The sequence below is a fragment of the Pan paniscus genome, chromosome 8, assembly GCF_029289425.2.
Source record: "Pan paniscus chromosome 8, NHGRI_mPanPan1-v2.0_pri, whole genome shotgun sequence".
Lineage (NCBI taxonomy): Eukaryota > Metazoa > Chordata > Mammalia > Primates > Hominidae > Pan > Pan paniscus.
This window is the reverse complement of record NC_073257.2, coordinates 112,652,057-112,673,635: the sequence shown is the minus strand read 5'-3', so window position 1 is coordinate 112,673,635 and position 21,579 is coordinate 112,652,057. Positions and strand designations below refer to the sequence as shown.

The 21,579-nt window shown below is 49.5% G+C and overlaps 1 protein-coding gene across 3 annotated transcripts in view; it reads right to left on the bottom strand.

Moving 5' to 3' along the window:
- The window catches only part of PAX2 (paired box 2), a 94,415-nt gene that overhangs the window by 39,366 nt on the left and 33,470 nt on the right, over window positions 1-21,579 (bottom strand). For all 3 annotated transcript variants that reach the window (XM_057298974.1, XM_057298975.1, XM_057298976.1), the window contains exons 4-5: window positions 10,905-10,990; window positions 9,127-9,246 (exon numbers count right to left, since the gene is read on the bottom strand). In XM_057298974.1, coding sequence (XP_057154957.1) covers window positions 9,127-9,246; window positions 10,905-10,990 — 206 coding nt within the window. The remainder of the gene's footprint in view (window positions 1-9,126; window positions 9,247-10,904; window positions 10,991-21,579) is intronic.

Here is a 21,579-nt window from a genome sequence, read left to right as displayed (position 1 = left end):
GCTGGGTGGGAAAGGAGAACAATGCCTACCTGCAGGGCTGGAAGGTAGTTGCCAAGTGAAAGACTAGGAAGTTGAAGATGTATTCTGACAAGATGGGTGCTCGTCCACGAGGGTGCAAACATGGAGCTGGGCAGGAGTACCAGACAGCCTTTGCTGAGACAGTGGTATACCTACACCCGCCCACCCCAATTTCCAGTGGTGGATGGACACATACAGTCTCCTCTAGGGCAATTCTGTATATTCTCTCCTGGTAGGGTGGAATTGACCTCTCTATTCTGAATTTCTGGCATTGTATGAAAAAATATATACTCTTTTGTGCTAAATCCCAAAATACTTCCCCAAACAACCAGATGGAATTCTTCATCCACAACAGCATTAACTAGTTGGGAAGCAAAGGTAGTTGGTGATTTGGCTGCTGTCTCTGATATAAAGGCAAGGACTTATATGCAGATGCATGCACCTATGTTGATCCACACAGCCAGGGCTAAACCCCTGTACTTCCCCACAAAAAAAGTACAAATCACCTATGTACGGGGCCCAAGATAAAGGTCCTTCTAAAACATCGACAGAACCTACACCTACCTCTGGATAATGACATAGTCAGTATTCAACAGGCTCACGGCCAACTCTACCCAGAGAGTTTGGCTAAAATATGTGATCCAACTAAGACAGAAAACCTCCCCCCTCAAGTATGAACAGTTTAATTTCCTTGGTTACTAGGGAGATATAATCATAGCAATGAATGTGTGTTCATAAATGAGTTTTTTTTTTCCCCTGTATTTTGGTGAGTGCTGACCTTTGAACCTCAGCTCTTTCTTGGACTAAGTGGACCTTAGCCAGGTTTTGGGTATGGGTTGGAAAATGAACATAGGTTGAGCCAATGCAGTTAAAGTCAGACACTTGTCTAGACAGATGGTTACCATCATATAGATTTGGTTTCTGGACTTTCATAGGGCCTGTCTCCTAGGGAGGGGAGAGTCTGTGATGTGCTAGATAGTACAGTGTGTGAAATCATAGAATCCCACCAATAATCCACAGAGCACCTCTCCTTAGAGAAGCACAAACTCAGGCTGGGCACAGTCGCTCATGCCTGTAATCCCAGCACTTTGGGAGGCTGAGGTGGGTGGATCACCTGAGGTCAGAAGTTCAAGACCAGCCTGGCCAACATGGTGAAACCCCGTCTCTACTAAGAATACAAAAATCAGCCAGGTATGGTGGCAGGTGCCTGTAACCTCAACTACTCAGGAGGCTGAGACAGGAGAATCGCTTGAACTGGGAGGCAGAGGTTGCAGTGAGCTGAGATCTTGCCATTGCTCTCCAGCCTGGGCAACAAGAGTGAAACTTCATCCAAAAAAAAGAGAGAGAGAGAAGCAAAAACTCTGCTCAGCTGCCCCCTACCAACATAAATGTCTTCTTACAGTGCTGAACCAGGGTCTGGGAGGAGAGCAAAAGCAGAGAGAGGCCCTGCAATTCCCTACCCACGATGTAAGCTCACTTTAGAAACCTGGGAGCACACTCCTTCTCCCCGTCTTCTCTAGCAAAAGAGTCGGATGGCTGGGTGTGCATGTGTGTGTGTCGGTGTGCGTGTATGTGTGTCGGGGGGGGTGTGTGTGCATGCAAGAATTAGGTGGTAAACAGACATAATTGTATCCAAGTGCTGGGTTTTTGTGTACCCAATATGGTGCAACCTCGCCAAGTCTCCTGGGCCCTCCTCAGCCTCTCTCCAAGCTCCTTCAGGCTGAATCCCATCCCACTAAAATAGTGTGTACTCAGCAAAACTTCTCCAAGCTCTTCCCAAGCAGGGAGCACTCAGATCCCTCTCTGGTTCTGCCAGCCCCCTGCATCTGGACCAAAATGCCGCTGAGAGACTCAGGCCCTGTCTCCTTCCTCTGCCCCCAGCCATACCCAGCCCTCACTCAGTTCAGAGCAAGCCCACCAAGGAGCGCTCACCCACCGACTTCCCCCATCAGCCTCAGCCAACACGGCAGGCTGCACCCGAGTGCCCAGGGCCTGGGAAGCCAGGCAGTGGCAGCCTCTGGTCTTCCTCGGGGTCCTCCTTGCCTGCCTTTACTGACCCCAGCCCTCCTCCCACTGCCCCTCCAGAAGGAGAGCTGGGAAGAGAGCTTGGTGACCAGGGCACGCCTGGTTTACATTAATGAGATACACCGAGTGTAATCCAGCCATGGAGGCAGCCTACAAAAGGAGGCGATCGCGGGCGGCCAGGAGCAGAGCTGCTCAGGTGATTGGTTTATCTATCTGGAAGCAGGGGGAGCAATCTCAGCACAGACTAGCAGTAAAGTCTCTTCCTTAAGGCTATTTCCTTTGTCTTTTCAATTGCTTGCACATCCATGTGAGAGAGGGAGAGAGTGTTAAAGAGAGAGGGAGAGGGAGAAATGTTAATTTGTGAATTAATGGCTTTTCTCAGCGGAATTGTAAATTCAAATGTCACCTCACACGGTGACACCACGGCTGGTCTGCTGAAGAAGCAATGATAAGATCCCCCACCTCCCTCGGTGCCCCTCCCTCCCCAAAGATAGCTGTGGAGTGGAACATGCTACTTTTAATTTGCAATAACAACACAACAGAGGTATGCAGTAATGACTGCCTTCTTCCACCCTCCTGGCTTCCTTCCCCCATAGTCCAGTGGCTCCCCCATTTCCTCTCTCCTCACACCTTTCTCAAACAACACCTCACTTTGCCCTGGGTGCCCCCCACCCAACCCCAGCCAGTGCCCGATCACATGGGGGGGTGCCTTTGGAATTGACCATGCTGCAACCCTCTCTTCTCCTTCAATAATCAGGGAATTAATGACCCTGAAGTTAAAGTGAGGCTGATACCGAGGCCCTGCCCAGCGTTGGGAAAAAGCCTTCATTGTTTTCAAGCAGGAGGCGGGCACCAGTGAGGGAGATTCATGGATGGAGATTGAATATGCAATTTTCTTTCACCTTGCCAAGAGCTGCCCCTGGGCTGTGCCTGGCCTAAATTTTTCCTTTTACCATCTCTGCCTTATCCGGCCCTCCCACCTCCCTTCCATTCTTTCCAGAAAATTACCTTCAAAATTGATTTCCACTTTTACAAACAAATATAATGGGAACACAGGAAAAAACTTGGGCTGTGATGAATTAGGGCTGTCAGGTGCTTCCAGGTCTCCTTTGCTTTTGTTTTACTACCCGATCTGCTCTTTGTTTTTCCAAGGGCTAGAAAAAGTGACCCCCCATCCACTGAGTGCCTGACCCTCCAGGCCACCGGGGCCTCAGCTCCCAAACCCCATCAGTGGCCCATGGCGGAAGTAATCCAGGCCCTGAGACTCTGTTAGCCTCCAGGTCTCCCAGTGGAAGCCTGAGCCAACTCCTCCTTTTCCATGCTCTGGCCCTTAGGAACCCACTCTCTGAATGTTCTCTAACCGCCACCCCCAAGCTATTTCCCTTGACCCCCACGCCATGTTCCCTCTGGCCCTCATACCTCTTAAAGTCCAGACCAGATGCAAACCTCCACCTCCTCTAATGTGGGCAGGATCAGTGTATACCTCAACTAGAGCAAATAAGAGACAGACAAACACTGAGAGATCCCGAAAGACAGGCAGGCAGAAGATTGGGGGCAGGATCCCAAGATCGGGAGACCAGACTCCCCTTCTAAGGGCTACAAGGGTTCTGAGCTGCAATTCCCTCACAGCCTGGCTGTAAGGGCCTTAGTCTCCCTAGTCTTGGGCCCTAGGCCACCCCTGGAGGCAGGCTCAGGACAGCCCCTCCCTTTATCAGCAGAAGGTAGGGTGATGCCTGTGCCCAGGACCATGGGCGCTCAACACACTGAGGCCTGGCTTAGAGCTCTCCCCGCTCACACAGTCACACCCGGCACTCTCTCCAAGCACGCACACTACCCAGGTAACTGCACACCTTCCCAGTGCATGACATTCCCATCCCCTTACACCCAAAGACCTCAGAGCGGTAGAACACATGCATACTCACACTTGCATAAACTGTGTAAAAAATTACATTTGGGTTTATAAAGCAAACATACATTTTCCAAGGTAAAGAAATAAACTTGCATGTGGGAGCAGAAATGTCCACAGATGAATAGAGGGAGAGATGCCCACATGTTAGAAAAAGAAGAGGATCTTATATTTATTTATTTATACACAGCTAAAATGCCTGTGGAGGCTGAAAGATGACATGTGGCCCAAGTGGGTAACCACAGAGTAAATGAACAGATAGAAATGGACAAACGTTCTCCCAATCCCGGGTGTGAGGACGACAGCTTTCCTCCACTGCGCTGGTCCCATCCGGGTTAGCTAATCCCAGCATCCACTAAAGGCTGCCCTAGTTACAAGGAGCTGCACCAAGGTTAGGGCGCCTATGCCCAAATAAATTTCTTTCTAACACAACTTCATTTCCTCATGAAACATAAACCTGCCAATTAGGCTTTCTTTCCCAGATAACACAAGGATGCATCTCCAAGATGAAGTCAGCTCAACACTAAATTCACGACCTCATGGAATCCTCTCCACAGCCCCCAGGAAGGAAGTGCCATTACCATCTTCATTTTACAGAGGAGAAGATTGAGCTGATGAAGGTTAGGTGACTTGCCCAACTAGTGAGGGGCACCAGGATTCAGACCCTGCTGTGCTCACTCCAGAGGCCACATTCATTCCCACTGAGCCCCACTGCCCATCCATGCCCTGCTCTAGGGATGGCATGCTCACTCCTACCCTGTGCCTTCCTTCCTGGTGGGAGTCTCTGCAACCTTCTGCTGCCTCAAGCCAGGCTCGTAGACAAGGGCAGGTGCTTCTCATTTCCACGGCTTAATCCCCTCATTTGCTCCAAGTCTAACCTGAGCAACACTCTTGGGGACCTCTAGGATGGTAGCTAACTAAGGAAATAAACTGCTTCTTCCATTTATGGCTTCATCCAAAGCAGAAGGGAGCTATTAAAGGCAGTGACAGGACTCGGCCATTTGCAGCCATGCAACCTGCCCTGCCTGCAAACGCACAACTGCACCAGCTTGGCACCACTCAACGGCACAATTCATTGTACACCTAATGAATGGAATGCAAAATCATGGCCCCCTGCAATCTCACACCTCAAAGGATGATCCCAACACACCTCCCTCACACAGACCAGCAGATTCTCACCATATGACTTCATTTGGATTCTTGGACAAGTTGTGTAACTGCCCTGCACTTCAATACCATCAATATCATCAATACCATCAAAAACAGCAATGTTTTGGGCCCCAGCCGAAAGCAACTGGGTAAAGGCGAAGGACTTCCAGTTTTCAGCCTGATTGTAGATAGGGAAATACAAGAATCTCTCTCCTCCGGCCACATAAACCAGCTCACACAGTGTTCAGGGAATTGGCATCCCTTCAAAGGGCCCAGGGAATCCAGCACTAACATGCCCACCCATAATTACAGCTAAGAAGTGAGGATTTTTGCATGATATGAATGGGGATTCTACCTTCTCGGACTGATGGACAGCCTGTCTTCTGGGTGCTTCAGAACATAACTTCCTCATCTATCTGAACTGTCTACCTGTCTCATTCTGGGAGCTCCTGGGCTCTTGGGATGAGGGTCAAAGCCTCTTGACCAGCACATTTCTCAAGGGAAAGTCAGGGGGTGTTTTCCATACTCTCAAAGGCCAAGCCATGGGAAGGGGTCTCAAACAGGCTCACAGTCACTGCCAGTTTTTCCCCAGAGTCACAGCTGATCAGTCCTTTCCTAATATCCCCAGGGAAATGATTGCTGCAGATACTAATAACACTGTCCATATTCCGAGTGCCAGTGCCAATAATGTTCTGGGCGTTATCACTGTGAACACCAATAACTACTGCTGAGATTGTCTCCAATAATGCCAGCACTCACTGCAGTGATTGTCCTCACTAATGCCCATCACCGTGACATTGTTAGAGCTGAAGAATAGGCCGAACTGTACCCAGAGCAAAAGAGGAGCAGCTTCCTGGAGGACAAAGAGGTTCACAGCTTGCCCTTGGGGTATGACACTCCTAGGAAGATGCCACAGTGCTTGGGGCCAAAGGAGGGCCAGTCTGGCAGGGTCTTTAAGGGTCCTCCTGGAGGGAGATGAGCCCCTCCATTCCCTCTAGGGTCTAGCCCTTTAATGTGCGTGCTCAGTCCCATCCCAACACCCCTTAGTCCACTGGTCAGTATTCTCTTTTGCTGCAGTCCCGGCCCAGTCACTGAAGGACACACCTGGGTGTCTGCAGCCCATGCCCGAGGCTGCCTTCTGTGACTGGCCTGCCAGCTGCTTTGCTACCTTGGCCTGACTGCAGAGTTGGGCTACATCATCTTGACACATAATTATCTCCCCTATTCTTAATCATCTGAGCTGCTCCCTAATGCAAACTGGGCCTGGCTCCTTAGAAGCATCCAGAGTGGGGGAAAGGGGAGGAGGGGCTGCCACAGCTCTACCTTTGCTCTCTCCTCTCCCTTCCCACCAGGGGCTGGTGGATCAGGATTGGAGGGGGAGGTCAGGGAGAACTGGTCTCCCTCATAGGCCAGGCCTCCACCAGGGAAAATACATCTCCATTTGGCCTGGGGTTGGTCAAGAGGAGTTGGTAAGAGGAGGAGAACCGTCTCTCAAAAAAGAGTGAGGCCTCTGATATGTCTTGCCACCCGGATAGGCCCAGCAGGTAAATGTTTCAGAGGAAACTTGGGGGCCCTGTAATCTCTTGCTTTGAAGGCTTTCACTGCTTCCTGCAACATGGCCCTGGTGCATCACTGTCACACTGCTGGAGCATGAGCTTCCCAAACCCAGCCCTGCTCCTGTCCCTTCCTGCTCAGACTACTCCTGCCTTCAGAAAAAAAAAAAAAAAAAAAACCCAAACTCCTTCTATGGTCTAGACCTGGCCTGCTATCCTGTGGCCCTAACCTGTCTCCTCAGCCTTACTGTCCACCACATCTCTTTGTGCCTTCTATCCCTGCTAAAGCTGCCCTGCAGTGGCTGGCCAAAGGGCCTTCTGGTCACAAGGCTCAGTCTATCAGATAGAATTTCAGGCTACCATTGTCTCTGAACATTCTCCTCTTCATCCCTCAGGCCCCTCCTCAAAGAGCAGCCCTTCCTGGCCATGTACTCCCTCCCCAGCCCAGTTCCTGTGGCCCGCCACCAGACCTCCATCGCAACAGGATATCTGATGGGCCTATCTGCTCTTTGAGCTCACATGTTTAACATGCCCCACTAGAATGTAAGCTCCTTAAGGACAAGAATCATATCTTGTTCTGCTTTGGGATCCTATAGTACCAAGCCTTTCTTGAAACTGATGTCCAGGAAAGGTTCACTGAACTGAATTGATTAGAAACAATGAAGGCGATCAACCACTCAGGAGAGCACCCTGTTCTGGGCCAGCCAGGCGCAGCCCTGGGTGACCACAACCTCATGCCAGTGCCTCCCTACCCCCAGCCTTTCTTGCCCCACAGGAGCCCATGCAGCAGAGGGCATACTTGGCCACGAGGTTGGCATACTTGGCCACAGCCTCAGACTGAAAAGGGAGAGTACAGAGGGGTATCTGTGGCCTCCCGTGGGCTGCTGGGCCTCTCACCCCTAAAAAACACAGGGGCTGCTGGTTAAGGGAGAGACCTTTAGGGTTTGAGGCAGATTCTACCAAAGCACTTGGGGTGCCAAGGAGCTTGGCCAAGGCCTGAGCACAGGGAGCCTCAGGGAGAACTGGGACTTAGGGCCTTTCCCACAACCTCCCCCTGCCCATCAGGGGCTGCCGCCAAAACAACCACAATGAAATTTAGTGAATGGCAAAGGCCGTGGCAGCCTAATCGGTTTGGATATTTTGGAAGAAGGAGAAATAGAGCCAGACAAGCTGTTTCCCTGTGAAACGAGGCCATTAGGGCTTCTGGAAGGAGGCCAGCGCCAGGTCATCACTGTCTTGCCAGGCCTAGGCCTCCCCTCCACGCTGTCCCTTCCGCTGGGGGCCTGGCCTCTCCCACTCTCTTCCCTCAGCCTAGGCTGGGGGATCTTGCACTGTGGGCCCAGGCACAAGCTCAGTGTTGTCCCTTTTCTCTGCTCCTCACTCCATTAGGCTTCCCCTACCGAGGGTTTGTCTATGTGTGGAATGACCACATAATTTATTGTCCAAACACGACATTTTTTGAGAGAAAAGGGAGATGCTGAGATGCTGACTGGCCAAGATGCAGAGACAACAGGCATAAATTGGGACTGTTCTGGGCTAATGGGATAGATGGTCACCCCTTTATGCTCATTGTTTGAGGATTCTGCCTCTTTCCTGGGAGATGTCTTTAAAATCCTCTGAAGGCCAGGAGGCTACCACTTCTCCAGCGGGAACCATGAGAAAATGGGGGCAGGACGCAAGCCGGAGACACTGGTGTCTCTGTTGTTCAGGGTCTGCCAGCCCTGTGCCCCAGCTTCACGCATCAGAAGAGAACCAGATGGTCACCAAGGGACCCCCAATGTCACGACATTTGAAAAATACTTTGTCCCAGGATCATCCCTACCACTCTCCCCCTTATTTCTTTTCTTCTCTACTCCTCCTCTTCCTTCCCCCTTCCCTTTGACACCCTTCCTAATAGCCTGGCTGCACCTTGAGGCATTTCAGGGAGGTGAGGGAGAGGGCCAGGGGATTTGGAGTGGCATCTCTACTCATGGAGAAGAAGAGGAGAGAGGGGTCCCATGTCCAGCTCCCTGTGAGGTTTGAACTGGGGGCGGTGTGCAGGTGTTAAAGAGAAAGGACACCAGGGTAGGCTGCACATGACATCACTCCCTCACCTCCAGACAGATTGGGATCAGGTAAGGACAAGGTAGGTTGGCCTTTCATCCTCAGGTCAGAGACCAGCTGTTCCCCCAACTCCAAAACCTTCCCAAGGTAAACGGTTCTTGCTTCTCCTCCTGACATCCCACAGGGATCGATAGGGTGAGCCCTAGCGGCAGGTGAGGCAGCCGGGGCTGCTGAGCAGATGGTGAAGCTGATGGCCCCACTAGCAGCCACCCTCCCTCTCTCCAGGAGCCAGCAGGGCAGTGGGGGGACCTGGGCTTTGCTACTAAAATTGATCTCACAGCAGAGCAGCTGCGAGGCCAGGCCGAAACCGGAGCTTGGAGTCCAAGGACAAAGCATGTGAAGGGGAAGCCACACCTCTTCCCTCCTCCCTACCTTCATCACGTTTCCTCTTCTCACCATTGGAGCGAGGAATCCCCAGGATCCCATTGATGGAGTAGGATCCCACTGGGTCATTGGAGGCGCTGGAAACAGGAGGGGAGGCCGTGCTGGGAACTGGATGAGAGGAAGGAGGAAATGGCATCAGGATAGCAGTTTAGCAGTTGTGATCGTAGGCCAAAGCCCCAAGGCTGGGGGGCAGAGAGAAGCAGAGGACATAAGGAGGGATGAGGAGCACACGTTCCTCTCATTCCTCTACTTCCTCTGGGGTCTATTTAAGAGGGGACTGCATTACCATATACAGGCTATTATTCACTTCTGTCCAGTCCTGAGGTAAGTGGTGCCCAGTTAACCCCAGGCCTTCTCTGCAGACCTGTGGATTTCACTGGGGTTCTCAAACTCACTCTCCTAAAGACGGATGGAGTACAGGCCCAGGAAACAGCAAACCTGTCTCCATCTAGGCAGCACCTCCATGGTCCTCTAGAGAGCACAGCTCCTTGGATACCCCCTTGCACAGCTCATCCAATCCCTGGGGCTGGGCAAACCCTTCTAATGAAGCCCCAGCTCATTGTTCTCAGTCTCCTGGGCTGAGTCTTTACCAATCCTGATTTAGAGTCTGTGGCTTTCTAAGATCTGTCTCTGATTCTCCAGGAGACACAAGACTGGTCCTGATGTTCCCCAGGAGTGTGCATTTCTCTCTCTCAGCTGCTTTTGGTCTTGAAATCACTTGAGAAACTCCTAATTTCCCCCTTAGGGCAAGATTAGTGAACCCATTCGCTCTATGGTGATCAACTCAGGTACAGCCTGGCCCAACCCTCCCTCCCAGCACACATTGTAACACTGGCCTAGTAAACAACAGCTCCTGCCAACTCCTGGAGGGCTGGAACTAGTCATTTCTATTACCTGCTGGTCAAGACAGAAGGAGACAACTGCCAAGAGGAGCAGCAGGAAAAATGTCACCACATCCCAGCCCCTCAAACCCCGGGCCTCATCTATGGCTACAGTAGCACCAAGTTTCTCCTTGGGCCAGAGGGAAGCTAGTCTGTGTGCGTTGGGGACAGAGGAGGAGTGTTAGCAGGTGTTCTAGTAGGCCTGGGTCACGTCTTTGAGAGGTCCTAAGCATGGCTCAAAGAATGAGGAGGATGGAGAAAGGATGAGAGATACAGAGTGGGTGAGACAGAGGCTGAGCAATCAAGAGAGAAAGGCCAAGAGGAAAGAGGCCATGAGGAAGGAGGAAGACAGAACAGAGCCAGAGCTACACCTAAGAAGAAGAGAGAAGAGAGGGAAGGGCAGAGGGAGAAAAGAAAAGGAGCCAAGGGGAGAAGACAGAGGACAATGTTAAGAACAAGATGGAATGTTAAACAAAGATGGAATAAGAAAGTTGATATAAAAGAAAGAGGGCACAGGTAGGGAGACAGAATCAGATAAAAACAAAAGATGTTGGAGAATGAGGGAGAGGGAAGCAGGAGGAGGAGAAGAAGAAAAAGAAGAAATGCTAGAAGAAAAACACTTAAGAGAGAGGAGAGGAGGGGAGAGGATAGGGACTGACTAAAGCAGGGCAGAGGGAGGTGACACAAGTGGGAGGCAGAGAACAGTCCTAGAGAACCAGTATCTCTCAGGAAGACCCTATGTGGACAGGAGCTCAGGTGAGAGCAGTTGGCAAATAGGTTGGGCTCTGGACCTCAACCGGGCAGGCAGTTCCCAGGGGTGGAGCTGCGTTTCCTGCCTTTCTCTAGGTGGGATCTGGTTTCCTCCCCTTCCCTGAGCCTTCTTACCAATGGTGTGGCCAGGGGCGGTCACTCCTGTCCCAGCCCCATCCGGCGTTGGGTGGAAAGGCTGCTGAACTTTGGTCCGGATGATTCTGCAACAGCGTCACAACAGCATCACACATCAAATGCCCACTCCTACCCCGGCCAATTCCAGCCCAGCCCTGCAAAGGGGCTCTCTCCCAAGTTCCTCAGCGATTTCCTCATCCATCTGCTCCCTGAGTCCCTGCCCTCACTGACTGCTGCAAGGCACAGGGTTTTCCTTCTGTTGGCTCTGCAGATCCAACGTAATGCAGCTCTGGGTGAATGCAGCTTGCCTTATGTCCTGCTATGTGCATCACCCAAATTATTGTTTGATTTTTGGTAGCAAAGATCAGGGCAGAGACCCAGTGAGCACAGCATTCTTTCTTTTTCTGCAGGGTGAGGACTGCCTTAGTGGCTTGTTGTCCACCTTTCTCTCCTCAACCACACACGCATCTCTTCCTGGTACCAGGACCTCCTGGGTTTTGAGATCATTTTGGAGCTGGCTTTCCTACTTGGGACTGTGTCACAGTCCTTCAGAGTCGAGAGGATGAGATTTCCCCATATCCTGAAAGAATGAGAAGTAGCCAGGGAGGGGCTGGGTCACAGGTGACCCTTTTGTCCCCAGGACTCCAACACAGCACACAGTCCCTTTGCCAGATGTCAGGCTGAACAATCTCTTCTTGAGCCCACTTACTGCCCTCAAACAAGTCAGAGCCCTGTTCCTATATGGCTGGCTGGTTTGCTGGCCTCCTTTTCTGAGGTTCTTATTTGGATTGCAGCGTCTTTGCCAGCCTGGTTGAAAGGTCTGGTGCCCTCCCTGTACATCCTGGGGAGAAGGGGCCAAATCAAACATTCCAGGAGTCTGCTTTTCAGGGATCTGAAAAACCGAGGGCTCAATGATGCCAAAGACCAGTCCCAGGGCCAAGACGGAGGAATGCTCCCCCTACCCACTGGTCAAATGAGGGGCCTTTGGAAGCCACTTTTCTGATAGCGTTCCTTGTCCCCACAGAGAGGCATGTGAGCCAAGCTCACCTCAACCAGCCAGGTGAGTCACAAGCCATGAGCAAGTCAGCTCTAAAAGCTTTTCCTGAACACTTGCAGGCAGTTGGGATAAGGCCCCTAGCTCACAGTGCTGGATATGAAGGTGGGGAGGGGAGACTTAATCCCCGAAAAAGCTCAGTTACCCGAGGGAATCAGGTAGTTAGTGCTGGAAACTTGGAGGAGAGGAACCATTCCCCTTGCAGGAGAGGGAACTGCGGAAGAAGTTGCTGAACAGAGGGAAATTGATGTAGATCTTCAAAGCCAAGTAGGGCTGAAATCAGAGGCACAGAGGATGGCGGAAAGGACACTGGGCTGCATGGCAGAGGCCCTGAGTCCTGCTTCTGATTTTGCATTTAAGAAGCCACATAGCCTTGGTCTCATCTCTCAACTTCTCTGGGCCTCAGTTTCTTCAGCTTTAAATGAAGGGGTTGGACTACAGGATCTCCACTGTCTCTTTCCCCAGTAAAAAATAACTTGATCCTAAGATGAACAAAGAAGTAGAGGGGAGGGCATCACAAGCTGGTGGAAGCGGAAGCCACGCGAGCCTGCTGCCTTCTGGGTTAATGCCCAGAGCGGTCAGCCAGAATGAGTGGAGACAGGCAAGGGACTAAGAGGAAACAAGAATGAAAACTTGGATGTGATGAGAACCATCACCATTTTCCACTTACTGAACATCTACTATGTGCCAATATTATACACAATTTATATGACATATATATTACTGTTAATTCGCACAACCACCTCCAAAGTAGAGACTATTATCCTCATTTTGCAAATTGAAAACCAAAGCTGAGACAAGTTTAAGTAGCTCACTCAAGATCACACTACTGGCTGGGTGCAGTGGCTCACGCCTGTAATCCCAGTACTTTGGGAGGCCAAGGCGGGTGGACCACCTGAGATCAGGAGTTTGAGACCAGCCTGGCCAACACGGTGAAACCTCGACTCTACTAAAAGTACAAAAATTAGCCAGGCATGGTGGCAGATACCTGTAATCTTAGCTATTCAGGCAGCTGAGGCAGGAGAATTGCTTGAACCCGGGAGGCGGAGGTTGCAGTGAGCCAAGATCAAGCCACTGTACTCCAGTCCGGGCAATAGAGTGAGACTCCATCTCAAAAAAAAAAAAAAAACGGCCAGATGCGGTGGCTCATGCCTGTAATCTCAGCACTTTGGGAGGCCGACGCAGGCAGATCACGAGGTCAGGAGTTTGAGACCAACCTGACCAACATGGTGAAACCCCAACTCTACTAAAAATACAAAATTAGCCAGGTGTGGTGGTATGCGCCTGTAATCCCAGCTACTCAGGAGGCTGAGGCAGGAGAATCGCTTGAACCCAGGAGGCGGAGGTTGCAGTGAGCTGAGATTGTGCCTCTGCACTCCAGCCTAGGCGACAGAGTAAGACTCCGTCTCAAAAAAAAAAAAAAAAAAAATCACAGTACCAATTAGGGAAGACTCAGAATGCAGCCTCTAAAATCTATGCTTTTTGTTACTTTGTCATCCTGCCCCCAACATGTAGGAACCAGGTTTAGAGGGCCTTAAGCCATGAGTGATTTCTAAACTAGGGGGGATCTCTACAAACAGATCCCAGTAAAGCAACATACATATACATGAGGCATGAGGCATGAGGCATGAGGGAGCTGGTCTCAGGAAAGAAAGGGAAGAATTTGCAAGACAAGAGGAAGGCAGAATGGTCAGAGTTTGGCAACCAACTGGAGTCAACCATGGTTTTACAAACTCAGATTTGTGTAACTGGAAGCTTGGTGGAGTTTACATCAGCAGGTCAGGAATAAGGCTATAGGGAGGTGACTGGTTTTGGAGGGAAGTGGTGATGTTGGTCCTAGATGTGCAGCATTTGAGGTGAAAGAGGAGCATCCAGGGGCAATGCCCCTGCATCAGCAGGCACACAGAGGTATGGATTTAGGAGACTGTCAGGGACCGGGGAAAGGAGTGTTTAAAAGACAAGAGGCCTAAGGAGTGGATACTGGAGGACATTTATTTCCAGGGACTGGGAAAAGAAACTGACCTTGCAAAGGATTCAGAGAATTAATTGCAGAGGAAATGGCAGAACCAAGATAGGTCAGTTTCACCTAAGTCAATGGAGAAGAATGTTTCAAGAAAAACACAACCTGCAGTGCCAACAGCAACATGGGGACCGAAGGGAATTAGGAACAAGAAGAAGCACAGATTTGGGATTCTGGTAGCCATTAGTGACCTTGAGGAGGAGTCTCAGCAAAGCGACTGGAGCAGGAGCCAGACAGAACAAGGTTAGGGAATGCATAGGGAGGAAAAGGAGGCAGGGCAGTAAACAGAGACTACTGCCTCAGAAGTTTTTGGAAAACGAAAGGAGAGGAAAGTATGGAAGGTGGAGGATGGAACTGGCAGCTAAGTGGAGGGAAGGCCTTCTTGGGTAGGAAAGACCTGGATAAGCTTGTAGACTGAGGAGGAAGAACCAGTGAAGAGGAAGAGACTGAAGTTGCCTAAGGGACTGTGGATGATTAACAGAGCAAGGGAGAACAAGGAAAAATGGAGTGCAGACTCCAGGGAGGTGTTAGCCAGAAATGGCATATTTTCAGGTGGCCAAAGCTTTGAAAAGGAGCCTTTACGGCTTTTATCTCTCAGCAAAGCAGAAGGCAAGGTCATCTCCCAAGAGTTGGAGGGAAGATTTGGAGTTTGATCACAATGGAAAAGATTGGATAGTAGCTGAGAGGTGGTGTACAATAATCTACAAGAAAAGTCTAGAAAGATGCTGAGCAGCTCAGAGCAGCTGCTCCTAGTTTACTGCAGCAACAGCTTCTGTGAGCTCACTGGGCCTGTGGGTGGCTCTGGCTTGAGGGCTGATGGGCTCTTGACTAAGGGAACCCCAGGGGTGGGGCTGGCTGAGAGAGATAACTGGACGGGCTTGAGGAGTTTCTGTCTTTGTTACCCAGAGCCTCTGACCCCTAGGGCACTGGCGCAAATTTAGCTGAGGCAGCGAGTGATGGAAAATCACTACTCCCTGACAGCGGCTTGGTGGTGCATGGGGGAGGAGCTGGGCAGGGTGCCTGCTGTGAGTTACTAATGCTCTTGGTGTCCATCCATGACCTCAGGCAGTGGGCACTTGCCAGTCCCTAGAGCTGATCTCGGAGAATTTAAGAACTGGAATCATGGAAATCTGATGGTCATCCATTGTCCTACTGTCTCCCATACAGCAACCCAACAACTCATGGCAATTTCACTCAGGGCTAAAGGATGAATGAAGTAAAGCAGTTGTTGATGATGACGGCCTGATACCATTTCCCCATGTTCCTCCTCCTCTTTCTCCAATTCTTTTTCATACTTGGCCTCACAAGACAGCCAGACACACATCAAACCTCCACGGCCCCAGGCAGGTTTGACCTGGAAGGTCAAGTTCTGGATATAGATCCCTGGAGGGTGCAGCTGGGACTCTGGAGGACACAGCTCTGCTCAGAAGCTGGGAGGTGTCATTTTTCCATTTCCACTGAGAGACTGCCCTGCCAGGGTGCCTGCTCCCCACTTCTCTTTCCGTCACAAGATGCTCTTTCTCCTCCACCATTTCCGATGAGAGCTCGCCCTTTCCTGGGGACCTCCAGGGCTTTGGTCTGGGCCCCGCATGGGGACTTCCAGGCACTTAGAGTCTCCCACACTTCCAAGGGAGTGAGAGCAGCAAAAGGAAGAAGGACATGGGTTCTGGGCTCAGCCTGCCTTAGTCGGAATCCCGGCTTTGTTACTTGTTTCCTGTGAAACCCCTGGCAGTTTCTTATTCCCTTCTCTGTAAAATAAGATAATACTACCATACACTTCATAGGACTGTGGCGAGGACTAAATAGGGACACTCCATGTAATGTGATTACTATGATGGTTGGTTCTACAAATGCTACCTATAATAACAATGATGACCAGTATTATTATTCCTATGGGTGACCCCTAGGCCCGGGTGCTTTCAATTTAGGCCGATGCAGGCAGGAGACCTCCCTACCCAGTATGCCCCAGCCTGGTCAATGCAGGTGCCACTGAGACCCTGGGAAGAGCACTGAGAAGACAAGAAACAGCAGCAGTGGCGGCGGCGACATCTGACCCAAAAGGAGGTTGCATCAGACTCTCAAGAAGACAGACTGGGGGCTGGACCAAGACCCACTAGGGTCACTGGCAAGGATCCACAGGGGACCCAAGGGATGGCAGGGGGTCGTGGCAGGACTTCAGAGCAAAGGATGACAGGGCAGGTGGGGAGGCCACTCCCTTAATGGTTAAATTCCCGGAAGACCCCCACCTCTCACCAACTTGGATATCAACACAGTCTCAGGCTCTGTGAGTAAGAATGAAAGCCCTGCATGAAACTCCTATTAACACTGTGTTAAACTCAAGAAGAAAGAGAGAAGCGCTCCACCTTTTAAGAGAGCACCAGGCATTCTTACTCATCTAGTTCAGCTCTCTCTCTTCCTCCTCCTTCCCCATTCTTTTCTCTGTGTTTCACTCTCTGTCCCTCTCTTCTTCTCTTTCTCTGCTCCTCTCTCCACTTCCCCTCTCTTTGTCTGTCTGTCTGTCTCCTTGCACCCTGAAGTCCCACCGTGGCTATGTGAGTTTATTGATTCCTGGGAGCTGGGGGAAGCAGGAGGCAAGGCTGGGGTGCAGGCTCAGGGGTGGAAATAGAAGGCTATAAATTATTTGTGACAGGAAAGCAATAGTGGCAGAGTGCTGAGCACAAGTCCTGTGTCACTATTAGATTCCTTTTAGCCTGATGACACTGTAAAAAAGGTTAAGTGTCTGCTGGAATCATACACCTGGGGGGCCGGGGCAGCCTGGGAGCAGAACAAGCCACTGAGAGCAGGTATATCAATTCTCCAGGCCAATAATATTCCTCTCATTGATCGCCACGCAAAGTTCAAAAATCTCATTACAGCCAGGCAGACCGGGAACTTTTTACAAATCAATAGAATGATATAATGTATGTATACTTAGTACAAATGTATCTATTCATCTATCCATCCATCCACCGTCCGCCTCAGGGTTTCCAAGTTAACCTACCCATCATATTATGTTATGTTATGTATGATATTATATTGCATTATATTATATGATAATAAATGGTGTGCAAAAACTCCCTGAGGTGGAGACAAGAAGAGGTCCTATTAGCATTGAGGTGACCTCAGACAGCTCACCTTGGGAGGAGTGAGGTGGCAGCATTTACTGGACTAGGCTGGGCAGGCTTTCTAGGAGCAATGCTTCCTCAGGAGAGGCTCCAGTTTAAAAACAAAAACAAAAAACTGTCTACTGAGTATCTACTATGTGCTAGGCAATGTTCTATGTACTTCAAATAAATAGTTCACTCAATCCTTACAACAACGCATTTTGCAGATAAGGCTTATTACAACTTGCTCAAAGTCACCCATTTAATAAACAGTAAATCTGGGATTTGAATTCACATAGACTAATCCCAGGGACTAATCCCTTACCTGCTAAATTATACTGCCTCCAGGGGAGAGACACCCAAAGGCACCAAATTGAAACTTCTATTTTCAGTCCCTTCTGAGAAATGAAGGGTGAGAGGTTTCCCTGAACCTCAGTTGTCCTCACTAGAAAATGGGAGTATTAACACCTGCTGGACCCAATTGCTGACAACCCCTGTACATTGGATCTCCAAGTATGTCGCCATGAAATCCTTTCCTGCTGTCTAGAACAGACTTCCTTCCCAATTTTAGAATTATTCCCTAGAGGAACAAAATTACTTCCTAGCAGAGCTTGAACAAACCAGTGACATGACCAGGCTTGGGGCAGGCTGCTCTTAGGAGCAAGATGTCAAGTATCTGGACATATGTGTTATATACATGTATAAATCAGTTTAAATTGTCCTGGAGTAAACTGCCCACTTTAGAGTCTTTGCAGAAAATATTTAATCCCTGGTATGGGGAGGGTCTTTCCTGATTCAGTAAATCAAAGGCACTCCAGGGTAGAAAATGTGCCAGACTAGCTGGCCCCATTGCCCACTAAGCCAGACGAGTGGTCATGGGGGCCTCTGCCAGTGGTCTCAGACTGCCTGGGCATTATAAACTCAATCATCCTAGAGAACAAAATGATATTTGCAGCCAGGCATGGTGGCTCATGCCTATAATCCCAGCACTTTGGGAGGCTGAGGCAGGTGGATCACTTGAGGTCAGGAGTTCGAGACCAGCCTGGCCAACATGGTGAAACCCCATCTCTACTGAAAATACAAAAATTAGCCGAGCAGGGTGTCACATGCTTGTGGTTCCAGCTACTCGGGAGGCTGAGTTGGGAGAATCTCTCAAACCCACGATTGCAGTGGTGAAGTGGAACCCACGACTGGAGTCGGTGGAGGTTGCAGTGAGCTGAGATGGTGCCATTGCACTCCAGCCTGGGCTGCAGAGTGAGACTCTGTCACACACAAAAAAAAGATATTAAAAAGGATATTTGTGGCCGGGCACAGTGGCTCACGCCTGTAATCACAAAACTTTGGGAGGCCGAGGCAAGTGAATCATGAGGTCGGAAGTTCAAGACCAGCCTGGCCAAGATGGTGAAACCTCGTCTCTACTAAAAACACAAAAATTAGCCGGGCATGGTGGCGGATGCCTGTAATCCCTGCTACTGGGGAGGCTGAGGCAGAGAATTGCTTGAACGCGGGAGGTGAAAGTTGCAGTGAGCAGAGATCGCGCCACTGCACTCCAGCCTCCGCGACAGAGCGAGACTGTGTCTCAGAAAAAAAAAAAAAGAAGATATTTGCTTCAGCAAAGGATATTTTGCCCAGCTAATGCAGGTGGTTATTGCTTCACCACAAGTCTTTGAGAGCTGCCTATATCAGGCACGTATCCATGGCTTGGCCCCGAGGCAAGTCAGCAACACTAACAGCGGGAGACTTTTCACAGCAGAACCTTGAGTGAGATGTCATAGATCACCCAGGAAATGTTTACCTCTCCTGGAAATGGTCCCTGCTCCTGAGAACTCTAAGGAACTACAGTCTCCCCCTTTGTATACCCCAGGAACTGAAAAATTGAAATTTACTTCCTCCTCTCCACAGAAACACAAAGGAAACAGCATCTCTCCTGCACGTGGCTTCCTTTAAGGCAGGCCTGAATCACTTAACACACTGTTTTTGTAGCCTCTGGCTGCAGTTTGGGCTGAGTTTAGAGGGTTTTTTGCCCATGCTCACTCATATGCCCTGCAGGTTTCAGTCTGGATAACTGACCATATGTCAGGCAGGGTTCTGAACATGGCCACTGATAAGGGCCAGGCCATTCTTCAGAGCTGTGGGCAGGACCTTCCATTCTGGCTGTGGCAGGATGTTGCTGGAATACACAGGTTCCAGGTTACCAGGGTTCTTCCCAAATGTGTCAACTCTTGTTGACTCTCAGAAGTCATAGCTGAGCTCCAAGAAATGAAAGTCCTACCAAAAAGCTGGCAGAAGGGTTTCCTCAAACTACTGCCCTTGAACTACCTGCATTAGAATCCCCTGGGGTGCTTGCTAAAATGCAAATCACCGGGTCCCATCTTAGACCTGAATTAGAGTTTCTGAACTCTATTTGAGAAGACTAGCTTAAGCCAGGAGGTGAAGAAACCATCCTTCTGGTTGGTTTCTCAAGGGGATCCTTGGAAGAGCTGGGAATAAGTCTTAGTGAGTTAAGAAAGTTCCTTTCTCATACTCTATCAATCCACATTTCTCTCCATCTATTAACCCTGACTCCAGCTGACATAGTCACCAAAATTCAATAAGCTATCAGTTGCTCTGTGGAAACAAAACCATAGGTTAAAAATTGAAATAATTTCAAAATGGTTTTTGGTACATTCCAGGATGATAAATTCCCAGTGGGTTACTTAGATACCAGGCATATATTCTGCATCAACTTAGCCTTCCAAGACTGGCATTGAGGGCGATAATCTTTCCACCACGTGCCCCTGAGAGCCCAGGCCAGAGACAATTTACCAGGCTAGATGGGCCATGGGGCTGGCCCAAGGGGGCAATAGTGATGGTTTATATGATGAATGGTAAGCATATGGATTGATTTAACTTCAAGATATGCATAGGTTTAAAAATTAAGGGGCAATGTGTTTAACTAACCATTTGGAAACCAGTCTGTGGTGCATGCCAAGCCCAGAGCGTGACAGACTAGCGCCTCTCACCACTGGCCCTGCCCTCATCTGTCAGAGCTTCTGGCTAGAGCTGGAATCTACCAGCTGTCCACCCCCATGATCCTGTTTGGGAAGCTCCAGAGGCTTGAAGACTGCTTGATATAAGGTGAACAAGGTACTGCTATAGATTCATTGCTGGGATAAAGTCTCCCACTCTGCACCTGTCCATCCCCCAACCCTGTCCCACCACAGGCATGCTCACCTCCCTCTGCAGTCACATGAGCAGCAGCAGATGTAGGGCCTGCTAGTGACTGCCTGGCCTCCCTACCTCTAGCCTTTCCTACCTTTCGCCTACTCAGGCATTCAAAAACAGTCCGTCAGTCTTTCTCTGTCTCCTGAAAGAATGTGATATTCTTTCAGGATAGATTGTAGGCTAAACCCTACAATCACTTCCTATCACCTATAGGATAAATTCAGAATTCTTCAGCCCGGCCTTCAAAATCTTCCCTTATCTGGCTCTATCCTAGCTTTCCAATCTATTTCTCTCTGTTTCCCTCTTCCTCTCAGGGTCTAACACAGAGCTGAAACCTTGTTTTCTTGCTTACTCAGTTCACATAGAGTCCACCCCTCCGAGCTCTGAGAAGGCAGATGTCACTGCTATTTTTCTCACGACTGTCTTTCCCCAGCACCTAGCAATGGTGTCTGGTATAATGTAAGTACTTGATAGCTATTTGTTCAATAACAAATGAATATTATTATTAATAATAATAACAATAATATACTCTTGTTTTTTGTTTTTTATTTTTTTATTTTATTTTATTTTTTTTTGAGATGGAGTCTCACACTGTTGCCCAGGCTGGAGTACAATGGCACAATCTCAGCTCACTGCAACCTCTGCCTCCCAGGTTCACTGCAACCTCAGCCTCCTGAGTAGCTAGGATTATAGGTGCACACCACCACGCCCAGCTCATTTTTGTATTTTTAGTAGAGACAGGATTTTACCATGTTGGCCAGGCTGGTCTCAAACTCCTGACCTCAAGTAATCCTCCCACCTCAGCCTCCCAAAGTGCTGGGATTACAGGCATGAGCCACTGTACCTGGCCAATAATAACAATGACATAATCTTAAGGGACACAGTGGGCCAATATACACTTACTATGTACCAGGCACTGTGCAAAGCACTTTATATGGATTATTTAACTTAATTCTCACAAGTACCTATGAATATTATTGTCCATAATCTACAGATGTGGAAGCTGAGACTCAGAGAGGTTAGGTAACTTACGGAAGGTCACACAGCTGTTAAGTAACAGAGCCAGAATTTAAACCTGAGTGTCTCACTCTAGAACTTATGCAGCTAACCATTGAGTAGAATGAGTCAGTCATATCAAGAACAGATGGTAGAATCTATGAGAGGCTAGGCCTGAATAGAAGAGCTGAATCTAATAATAGTAAAAGCAATAACTATCGTTTATTTCATATTCACTGTATGAAAGGCATTATAATGAATGTGTTTTCTCATTCGAATTCAACTATCAAATAGCCA